Source organism: Glandiceps talaboti, chromosome 13 (assembly GCF_964340395.1).
Source record: "Glandiceps talaboti chromosome 13, keGlaTala1.1, whole genome shotgun sequence".
Classification (NCBI taxonomy): Eukaryota; Metazoa; Hemichordata; class Enteropneusta; family Spengelidae; genus Glandiceps; species Glandiceps talaboti.
In genome coordinates this window covers 10,850,276-10,862,334 of record NC_135561.1, presented here as the reverse complement: position 1 = coordinate 10,862,334, position 12,059 = coordinate 10,850,276, and the positions used below count along the sequence as shown (strand labels likewise).

The following is a 12,059-nucleotide window of genomic DNA, read 5'->3' as shown; positions in this document are numbered from 1 at the left end:
ATGTGACTCCAGAACATTTTCTGTTGAGAACACTGCAAATACATATTCAGTCCAACAAGATTGTCAAAGCTAAAAATTATTCTAAACACACAACTCAGCTACCAGGAGTTTTAACCACTTGTTGGTCCTGTATCTGTCAGTGCAGAGCAGGCTTATTATCCCTGCACTGTTATCATAGGACCAGTTTTAATCTACAGTCATCTGTGAGCCACATTTCATATCTTATAGAAATATGGAGAAGTAACACAGCTGACCAGTCAATGTCTGCCTCGTATCTGACTGCGTGTATCGGCTTAAATAACACACAGCCTCGATGAAGGCAGATTGGTGTAGGGATAGACTTAAACAATAATAACATGAATCCATTGTACATATTAGATTAGTACATGGATGCCATTATTGCTATCGTGTTCTATCCCATATCTTCTGTTTCTAGAATATCTCAAATATAATGCACGCATAACACAAACTTGAAAAGTATTTACTCAGTGGCCAGGTGAGAATTGCCATTATATAAAGCATAACCTGCTAAGAGAAGCGTTTACCACCCATGAAACCAAACTACACTGTTTTCTGTAAGTAGCACAATCGTTTATAGCATCCACATGAAGTGTAAAAGTATACTGTTCCATTTCCTAATTGAGCGCTTGTAAATAAAACAATTGAAACAGTACACACCTGATATGAATGCTATAAATGAGTGTAGCACATAGAGAGAGTGCTTTACTTCAGTGTCACTCATTGTAAAATGTGGCCTCTGGTTTTGTTAGACAAGTGGCAACTCTGTAAGGTATGTTTACCCTGGAAAATGCGACAGGGATGTTCTGAAGTGTCCACTCTATTGAGGTGGCTGCTAGTACAGGTTTGACTGTTGTCATTGTTGTTCCAATGGTTGAAATGTCAAAGATTGTTCAGTTTTAATAGATACCAACAATGAGTACAATGAACTTGGGTTTCAATCTTATCAGATTACCTTGTATCTGGCTACCTAGTGGGATACACCAGCACTTACAATATCCTCAGTCGTTGGGTATCAACATACAGTGCTTTTGAAGTAGAATGTTATACACAGACAATGAACAGCACAGATTTGATGTCATAGTGGTAATAGAACAAGTACTATCAAACAAGTAATGAATAAATACTACAAACCTTCCAAAGAGAGATGAATTGGTAGCTGGATGTACATGTGATGAGTCAACTGTAACTGTAGGTCCGCTGCTAGCTCCTCCTGCTGTTGCCCCGGTAACACTTGAACCTGCTCCTGCATCACTTCCCACCGGATGCTGTGATCCGCCACTCTTCTTATCACCTGCCTTGTCCTTCTCACCTGCTTGCTCTGATGTTGGTTTTGGTTCTGCTGCGCCGGTTGATCGGATGACTGAAACGCTTTTACTCTGTGTCAGGTTGGTGGCCTCTTTACCAGCTGCAGCACCCTCAGATGACACATCAGCCATACTGACATCTCCATCATTGACCATAGAGGGTGCATTCTCAATTGATGCAGACTGGGTGTTTTCAGATGTAGCCTGGGTTGAAAGATCAGTTCCTGTCAGAGTTGACTGCGCACTGCTCAAACTGGACTGGAACTGAGTTGTGGACATGCTGGCAATATTGGGATTGCTTGAATCACTAGTGTCCATAGATGTTGGTTGTGATGACCTTGCTGCACTGTCTGTTCCACTGGTGGATTCACTGGACGCAACTGTCGGTTCGTTGTGTACGGGCGGGGCAGTCTGTCGTGGGATAAGACTCAAACGAGTTGGTATTACTTCAAGGTATCTCTGATCCACTGTGATATCTTGTGATGGCACAGAACTAATCCCTTGTTCGGATTTCGGTGGTATGATTGATTGACACGGATTACCGAACAGTTCTTCTTTTCGTGAATTCGGTTGCAATAAATGCGGCTGCTCTGCTAAAGGTAAGGATTCCGGCAACGGTAACTCAAAGGGATCGGCAGGTGGACAGCCTAAGTGCGTGACAGAATCAGATCGCTGAAAGAATGGGTGTTTACGGCCACTGCTTGTTGCGGGTAAACTGCGATCGTCATCAACGCTATCTGTATCCAAGGCAACCGACTGTGTGACATCATCCTCATTATGTTCATCAGCCTCATTATCGTCATCGGGGTCCCACACTAACGATTCCTGTATAGCGTCTACGTTGTCAGTTACATCTTGATCGGTGCTGCTTCGCAGGAAATAAATCACTGCATCTAATATATACGCAACATGCTTCATAGCAGATACATCGATAATCGGTACCGAATCAGAATGCTCGGCATTATGTGATCTCATTAGCGACAGTGCGTAACTCAAGAAATCATGTCGATTAGTGTTACCGGTATCCCCTACATGGCCGAGTCTACCTCGTCTTTCAAAGGTTTGCAAGATGTTGAATTCGTCTTGCGTCCCTCTGTCACGAGACCTTTCTCGTAGATTCCGCATGTGGATGGAATGCAATGGATGACTTGGGTGTGAAGGATCCGTGGTTGAATTCAACGCCTGTCCAAATCTTAACTGAGCTTCTGTGCTATCCATGATAGCTACCAACCAATCCCAGGTAGGTCGTAAGTGATATTCCATATACATCTGTAAAGAGAATTTAAATCATTAAAACTAAACTCAAAAAAATTATAGGCTTTGGGACAGTTATATTCTTTCTGATCTCGTTGCTGACTTCTCAGTGACATTTCTATCTGCTATGTCAGTGTTATCACCTAATAGTTGAGATCTGTCTACTAACCATAGCCGATTAACATAAGAAACTACTAAGATTGCAGCAGAGCAAAAATCATACCATACTTCATTTTATCATCTTATCAATTTTGCTACATTTTATCATTTTTACTAACATCGCTACATTTTATCAACTTACCAACCTTGCTACATTTACCATTCTACAACACTGCTACATTTTTATAATCTTACCAACATTGCTGTATTTTATCTTCTGCCTCAATGAAAATCTTACTAGCATTGCTACATTTTGTTAATATGCTTGACAAAAATCTTTCAAGACAGAGCTACATTTCATCGTCTGGTTCATCAAATCTTTTACAAACATCACTGACTTTTCTTTGCATGAGCAAAAGTTACCTTAGCAGATCACCACCAAATGATATTCATTGTTACATTAATTCTAAAGTTGTCTCCCCACTGACCTGTAAATCAACTGTTGCTTGGTATGAGATCTCCAGTGCCTGTGGTAAGGGTGCAATTCCTGGATAGTCAGGTAGCAGGGCAAGCAAGTCGGATATCTGACGAACCACGATGGCATATGCCCGTGCCAGCTGATTGGCTGTTGTTGCCACACCACTGTGGTGGTCTGGGCCATGTGCACTAGCACTTGCAGCTACACTGGCAGTGGTACGACGGAGTGAAGATGGATCGATGTAAATCAGACCACCAGAACCTACAGGTGTATATAAAATAGATGTATTGGCAACTTGTATCATATTCCATTTATACATGTCTTTTTGAACTCTACATACATACTCACAGGTTGGGTGGCAAATTGGTATGGGTACAAGGATATCCTTTATATTGTAGTGTAAATCTGTCAACCCACTGTACTTGCAAGTTATACCCCTTACAGCCCTGAATCTGTCAACCCACTGTACTTGCAAGTTATACCCCTTACAGCCCTGAATCTGTCAACCCACTGTATTTGCAAGTTATACCCCTTACAGCCCTGAATCTGTCAACCCACTGTACTTGCAAGTTATACCCCTTACAGCCCTGAATCTGTCAACCCACTGTACTTGCAAGTTATACCCCTTACAGCCCTGAATCTGCCAACCCACTGTACTTGCAAGTTATACACCTTACAGCCCTGTAGCCTATGCAGTTCAAATTTACTGTACCTATTACATAAAATCAATCAAAAGAATTTGCATAGTGCCAAAATCCAATATGACGTAATGCTCTATGGCGCTGAACAGGAACAATTGTAGATCAATGTAAAAAGTTAGAGAAAACTCTTGCAAACAGTTGTGACTCAATATCCTTCGTGAATATATCGACAATTGACGAAGAAGGAAGTTCAAGTGGTATACTGTTCTATAATACTGGCGCTGCTTGCAAGAACGCACACTCACCGTATGACTTTGTATTACAACGGGGTACATGAAGCAGACTTTGTTACTTGAGTGAAGTGAACGAGTTGCGGGTTTACTGTTAATCAAGTCAGCGATGTAACTATGGAATTCTTGACCCCACTATGCCACTATGTTTATGTGTTAATGTACCCTCTTTACTAGTTTAGTAATCTTGTGTTCTCTTACAACCTACTAGTTTTACCCTCCACATCTTAAAGATGTATTTATTATGCATGTACAAGTGTCACTTCTGGTCAACATCTGAACAGCACTCCTACAGGTCAAACTACAAAAATCCTTTGTCTTTCTGCTAAGTGGAAAACATGGCATATTATGTACACTATGAGTTCAGAACTATTACAAAATATACTTACTGGTTGTTGCTGTAGTTGCAGCAGCTGTGGTAGCAGCTCCTCTAGGATTTCTCACTGCCCACTGTAGGGAATATGGAGCTTGAGTTGCACGGTTGGCTTGACTACTGTTGCTAGGACGCTCCAGCTGTTCATCTATGAATTCAGTCTCATCATTCTCTTCCTCCTCTTCAATCTCCTCCATCTCACTCTCTTCCTGGTTGGAGGAGGAGTCTTCCTCAGAAAAGAATGCTGTAACAGAGCCAGCACCTGGATCAATGGACATGGTATCAGCATCCTACTTCTCATTGTGTTAGTAGATTTTGCAATATTCATGTTTCAAATCGTACAGATGTTGATTTAAGTTTTGCATATTATGTGAAAGTCAAACGAAAGTTTGTTTTAGGATTAGTTGTCTTCCTCTTAGGAGAGTGAATGTTTGAGTTCTACAATGTAGAGTTCTCTACAAATGATGAAAATATCTGGGAATGAATACCAAATATGAGAGAAAATATGCTAAGTTCAGCACTAAATCTTTATCACACTACGCCATTCAAAGCTGAAGAGTAATTTGAAAACCTTCGGGCTGTCACAAAACAATACCCAGCTAGTTTTATCGGCCCATACATTTATTACCTCAGTTTTAGCTCAGCCAATTTTCTAGTCTAGTTCGAATAAGACCCGTGTCACAATTTACACTACGTTATCTTCACATATTATGTCTAGTCAAAATGGTTACTCTAGCACAGTAATCTGTGCTACCCCGACAGCGTCAATATAAAAAATACCGCCAATGGCGTTGTAGCACAACTGTACAGTTTTTAAAAATGCTAACATGCTAACAATAAGTGTTCATTTGGTGAATGACTATCCAGTTGCCTATCCAACCATGTTGCTATCTTTACGATATATGCTATCATTTGGCTGTTGCTATGGACGTGGTCTTGTTGCTAAGCATATTTACATACATTTTTTGAATGTTTATTCAATTGTCTATTAATCCCCATTGTTATCTTCGCAATATATGTCATCATTTGGCTGTTGCTATGGGAGTGGTCTTGTTGCTAGGCACACTTGCATACATCTTTTGAATGTTTATTCATTTGTCTTCTATTCCTGTCATTATCTTTGCAATATATGTGATTATTTGGCTGTTGCTATGGGCGTGGTCTTGTTGCTAGGCAAATTTACATACATTTTTTGAACGTTTATTCAATTGTCTATTAATCCCTGTTGTTATCTTTGTGAAATACACGACCGTTTGGCTGTTGCTATGGGCATGGTCATGGTTGCTATGGTATTTGCATACATTTTTTGAATGTTTACTCATTTGCCTACCATATGATGTTGTTATTCTACCAAAATATACTGCCATTTGGTTGTTGCTAAGAGCGTGGTCATGGTCGCTAGGGCCAATTTTGTCAAAATGTTTTGAAGAATAACACTCAGAAACATCTCACCAAGTTTCAGACTCGGTGACCAAGTACTTTTTGAGATATAAGTTTTTGACCAAAAATGAACATTTTTACACCTAATTTGCATATCACTCATGGAATCATGGTATGCTTAATATTTCTTTGTCCATACATCCCTAGATACATTCCCATTAAATTTCAGCCCAATCTGCTCAGTAGTTTTGGAATTATAGATTTTTAACCAAAAAGACACATTTTTAGCCCTAATTTGCATATCACTGATGGAATCATCCCGTCATGAACAAATCTTACTTTACACCCCCTTAAGAATGTTCCCACCAAATTTCGCACCAATCTGCCCAGTAGTTTCTGAGTTTAAGTTTTTTGACCAAAAATCACATTTTTTGACCCAAATCACACACCTGTGATGCGATCATTTTGATTTGAACAATTTCCCAACTAGACACCCAAGGTAATGGACCCACCAAATATCGTGGCAATCGGTTCAGTGGTTTTTGACTTTAAGTTGTTTACACACACACACACATCCACACACACACACACACACACACACACACACACACACACACAGACAGACGCCGGGCGATCCCTATAGCACTACTGAACCTCAGTTCAGTTGTGCTAAAAATGACGACGTTATCACGTCTCCATGTGATTTTACTTTAGTAGTACAGCTGTACTAATTGAATATTTGTGAGCAATTGTCAGAAGGAAGTAAACCAATTACAACTGCTTGTCAATTTGTGATGGATTACTACTGACATGTGCCATTTACCCTTTGCTCAGCATGGAGTTTAGCCAAATTACTTTGACTAGACATAAAATGTGAAGATAATGTAGTGTAAATTGTAACATGGTAGTATTGGAACTAGACTACCCTGAACCCATAGCAAGGTTATAACTCTATCATTGAAAATAACTATCATTAAAGGTATGTATATCAAGCATTAGAATGTACTTGAACTTACAAATCATGTCATCTCTTCTCTGTCTAGAATAGAAACTTTCAAATCAAAACAAAGACACAAACCTGCATCAGAACCAGCAGTTGCTGCAGTAACAGCACTACGACGACCACTAGCGTTGTCCTGACTCACGTTATCATGGTCCTGTTCGTGTTCTTGGTTGCTATGATTACTTTCACTGTCACTTTCACTCTCTGCCAACAGATCTAAATCCATATCACTGTCATTACCACCTGAAAGATAAGAAAGCAACAAATCTACCATCAAACATTTAGTTTCTTGTATGAAGTGACCTTGGGAGAAATTCAGACAAACTCTCTGCAAAATATGATAGAAGCCATTTCACTTGAAACAGTAGTACATCATCTGGCTCAACAAAAAATCACTGCTACATTTTATCATCTGGGTCAATAAAAATCTTACTAAAATTGCTACATTTCATTTTCTGGTTCAAAAAAAAATATTACTAACTTTGCTGATAAGATTGTAAAGTTTGGAGATAAGTTTCACTCACCTTCTTCTTGGTCTTGGTCGTCATGGTGACTTTCTCGGTCTTGATCATCAACATGTCCATCACTATGACGATCATGTTCATCTTGATTATCATGTTCACCATCGCCATGGGTTTCCATCTCACCAACCACTCCTTCTACAACTTCCACCTTTGGGTCAAGAAAATAATAACATTGTCATTTTGCACACTATGCCATAAATAAAAGTTACTGTGTTTACATGTACTGTTAAATCTGTCATTCACAACATGCTTTGATTTAACATCACACCCTGACTTTATGTTCTATGAAAACCAAGAATGCTTGCCAGCACTGCAACTTATGATTCACACAATACATGGTTTTCAAATTGAGTAAATAAAATATACAATTGGAACTTTATTCTGTCTGTCTGTGTGTGTGTGTGTGTGTGTGTGTGTGTGTGTGTGTGTGTCTTTCTCTCTCCCCCCTCCCTCATGTATGTATGTATGTATGTATGTATGTATGTATGTATGTATGTATGTGTGTGTGTGTGTGTGTGTGTGTGTGTGTGTGTGTGTGTGTGTGTGTGTGTGTATGTGCATACATGCACATGCCTGTCTGTCTGTCTGTCTGCTTTGTCTGTCTACATAAAGAGATGGATGTCTGTATACATTATGTCTTTAGGGTTTTATTAACCCTGCTTACCTCTTCTACATCAGCAGAGACAATATCATCATCATCTCTATCTCTACCTCTATTTCCTTCATTCCTTCTGCTCTGGGCAGTATTACTGTGTGGCATATACAGTCTGCTTGCATGTATAGTCTGTCCTGATCCAGACTGGCGTGGTGGCAGGGGTTCTGTGGAGAACAGTTCCTCACTTCCCTGTGTACAGATACATAAAGAAACTCTCAGCATTTCCTGACCTTTGATACTACCACCAGCATAGCAAGTCTTTCAATACACCACAATGAAGTAGAAACATGTTTTCTGGTTTTGTTTTTTTTTAATTTAAAGAAAAAGTCTAAAAACAAAGAGATTATGATAAATGTGATGTCACTTCCTGCAAGGATTTCCCACAAACCCTTGTAGGAAATCCCCAAAATGGAAGAACACATGTAAATGCAGTAGGGCTTCCATACAAGATTTCAAACTAAGTTTAATACCAAGGTGTTACTTTATCATCCCAAATCACAAAAGGGATGGAGGTTAATAGCATTTACAACTGATGACATCAAAGCATTGACAAATGGAACCTGTTACGAACATGGAATGAAAACAAATCAACTGGATTAATAACACTTGGCTCAGCATGTTGGAACAGGAGAGACTTGTATTACATTTCATGGTTTGATAAGAACAGTTGCATGTACATGAATTGCCAGGGAAACTTCACATTTGTTTGTGAACGTGAACTATTACGTAAAGAGGCCATACAATTTCTTCTCAAATGATGAAAGGCAATACAAGTCTCTGTACTTCCAACATGCTGTGCCAAGTGTTATTAATCCAATTCAGTTGTTTACTTTCCCTGTTTGTAGCAGGTTCCTTTCATCAATGTTTCAATGTCGGCAGTTGTATCAATGCATGTGTACTAAAGGCAGAAATAAGCTTGACTAGACCTACCTGTATTGCATCCATATGTGAACTAACAAGAGAGAATGGTGCAGTGGGTCTAGCCACTCCCATTCGTACAGGGGCTATAAGTGAATCAGCTACTTCACACAACTCCTCTACTGCTAAGTTAATAAGTGCTTGGAATACTCTCTTACATCTCACAATTGGCTGAGATATACTTGTCCTGGAGGTAGGAACATATAAACAAAGGGAGTAATAAGCTTTACACACATCCTTCAATAATAAATGATATTTGTCATGCCTCCATTGTAAAACACATTTAAACTTATGTTAATGTGGTAATTATATATACAAAATATGCAAATGAATCCTTTGCAGGTAAAGTGAATGTGTGATCTGTGGTATTCAGACCAGATGACACTGTCATATGAATATGCACATTTAGCAATATGTATGCATATTATGCAAATGTATGCTTTGCAGATATGCAAATGTTTAAATTGCACCATCTGATGCTTAAAAGTTGTCTTTCACTTTGTCTTTACTTTAAATGCCACAACATCATTATCCATCATCAGTGTGAGTATCATGAGTGGCATGCAAACTACAGGAATTCACTATTATGCAAATGTACTAATTACATATGTATAGAATCTTTTTACTTACGGTTTCTTCCTCCCTGGTGCCATTTCAACACTAAGTACAACAAAGACCCTTGCTACAGAACGTAGAAATCGTCTAGCTACACTACTAGCCTCTGCTTTCCTGCCTGGAATACTGGTATTCTGTAGTTCGTGGATCAGAGTGGACAACAGGGCATCTAACATCTATAACCAATCACACATAAAATCATTCAGTATACTGCTGAAACTAAAACCCAATTTCAGTTTTTATTATAGTCTGTAATAGGCTGGACTTAAGGAATAGTAAAATACTCAAATCAAAGAGTAAATGTATTACATCACAGTTGTAATCAGACACCACACTTTACAATTAGAGACCACAATTTACAGTTAGACACCACACTTTACAGAGACTACATATACAGTACACACATACATACCATAGAAAGGTGAGTGTTCAACTTATGTAACTTACCTCAATACCACACTTCACTTTCAGACATTACACACATATATACCACAGAAGGGTGAGTGTTCAACTTACCCAACTTACCTCAACACCACACTTTACAATCAAACAATGTGTAAAACAGTCTAATCTGGCTGTACCACTTTGTTGACTTAGATAGGTGAAGTCTTCTGGCATTGACATGAATGGTTGTCTGTATGTCAAATCAGATCATAATGGATATAGTTAGCAATCACAAGTTTACAAAGAAGTGTCTCAAGAGGGCGCCAAACAGGAAGAAAAGTGAGGGCTTAAATTACATGGCAGTACGTAAAGCAGTCAAAAAGTGCGGCAAAATAACTACAATCTTAAAGATTAAATCACTGGAAACAGTTTGTAGAATGTTTTAACTGATTGAGAGCGTAACTAACTCTTCCTTTAGAAAACTGGGAAATGACCATTCTTTACAAGGAGGCTATAGCACTCAAATGCCAACACATCTGGGTCAATAGCTGCTTCCAAACAGCGCCCCCAGTGGCCAATCTACATAATCTTTTGTCTTTCTGATAACTTGTCTTATGAACAACACTAGTCTGACCATGGTCCATTTTTTTCAAGAATGACATGAAAACATACACCAGTATGCTAGATTGAGAAACAACTACAGTTGTGAAAGACTTGGTAAGATAAAATGTCATGGGTCCAACAAGTTATAATAGCTGACATTTCAGGAGTAACCCTTCTAAGAGCTAAAACCTCACACTACTGAAAGCATAGGAAATCTATGATGTCGTCACACACCTTGCTGAATCACTGACACCCTGTAGAGTCATTGACTTGACTGCTGTCCAATCCTGTAGAACTCTCTCTAAAGCTTTCCTGGTAAACCTAGGAGGTTCTAGGTTGTGTTCTGGCATATCTTGCTCTGGTGAACGAAAGAAATACACAAATCATTGCACTGAGGTATAACTCCCATAAATGTTACAGTGTGCCACAGTATAATATTGTACCCACAACTCACTCTTTGCACTCTCAGATATTATCCCCTGGAATTCAGACAAACCTCATCAACATAAATGGTTTTGTAAATACAATATTGAAATTGTTGAAGTGGATGTGGAGAACAAAGGTCGTTAAAGTGGTCAACTGAGGCCCCAATTTTGACTTTACAGACCAGCGTTTCAACTCCAGATTCTTGCATTAACATTACCCTGTCAGTTCAACCACAAAATGACATATTATAGGAATTTTCTTTTCTTCTGGAACAAACTTTTCGATAGCTTTGCCAGACAACTGTTTTTCCAACATAAAAACTTGAATGCTAATCTGAACTGGGCCTTTAAACCATCAGAATACAAAATATATTTACACTATACACTTAGAACTTATTTTCCATGAAACTCACCTGTATCTGGTGTTTTTCTAACACCTCTAGATCTACTAGGGTGATACTGTCTTTGTTCATTCATCTGTCTGGCTACAGTCTGAGCAAGGAATAGCACTATGTTTTCACCTCTGAAAAAAAAGAGTAGAGAAATGACATCACTTTAAGTGTACTACATGTGACATCACTTTAAGTGTACTACATGTGACATCACTCTAAGTGTACTACATGTGACATCACTTTAAGTGTACTACATGTGACATCACTTTAAGTGTACTACATGTGACATCACTCTAAGTGTACTACATGTGACATCACTCTAAGTGTACTACATGTGACATCACTCTAAGTGTACTACATGTGACATCACTTTAAGTGTACTACATGTGACATCACTTTAAGTGTACTACATGTGACATCACTCTAAGTGTACTACATGTGACATCACTCTAAGTGTACTACATGTGACAACATCCAAACAAAACACTTCAGTTTACGGTGAAACTTCAGAGAGCTCCATCACATCATATCCATCAATATTATAGAACTGAAACAGGGAATGTTCACCAGAAGACTGTAGATAGCATACATTTACAGCTAAAACAAGGAGTGCTTGCCAGAAGACTGTAGATAACACATACATTTACAGCTAAAAAGAGAGTGTTCACCAGAAGACTGTACATAACATATACATTTACAT

The 12,059-nt window shown here is 38.8% G+C and overlaps 1 protein-coding gene across 1 annotated transcript in view; it reads right to left on the bottom strand.

The window, feature by feature from the left end:
* The window catches only part of LOC144444227 (E3 ubiquitin-protein ligase UBR5-like), a 43,218-nt gene that overhangs the window by 10,621 nt on the left and 20,538 nt on the right, over positions 1-12,059 (bottom strand). The window contains exons 28-38 of the mRNA XM_078133642.1: positions 11,381-11,490; positions 10,777-10,900; positions 10,072-10,189; positions 9,571-9,731; positions 8,953-9,127; positions 8,032-8,211; positions 7,368-7,515; positions 6,919-7,086; positions 4,477-4,722; positions 3,167-3,417; positions 1,153-2,594 (exon numbers count right to left, since the gene is read on the bottom strand). Coding sequence (XP_077989768.1) covers positions 1,153-2,594; positions 3,167-3,417; positions 4,477-4,722; positions 6,919-7,086; positions 7,368-7,515; positions 8,032-8,211; positions 8,953-9,127; positions 9,571-9,731; positions 10,072-10,189; positions 10,777-10,900; positions 11,381-11,490 — 3,123 coding nt within the window. The remainder of the gene's footprint in view (positions 1-1,152; positions 2,595-3,166; positions 3,418-4,476; positions 4,723-6,918; positions 7,087-7,367; positions 7,516-8,031; positions 8,212-8,952; positions 9,128-9,570; positions 9,732-10,071; positions 10,190-10,776; positions 10,901-11,380; positions 11,491-12,059) is intronic.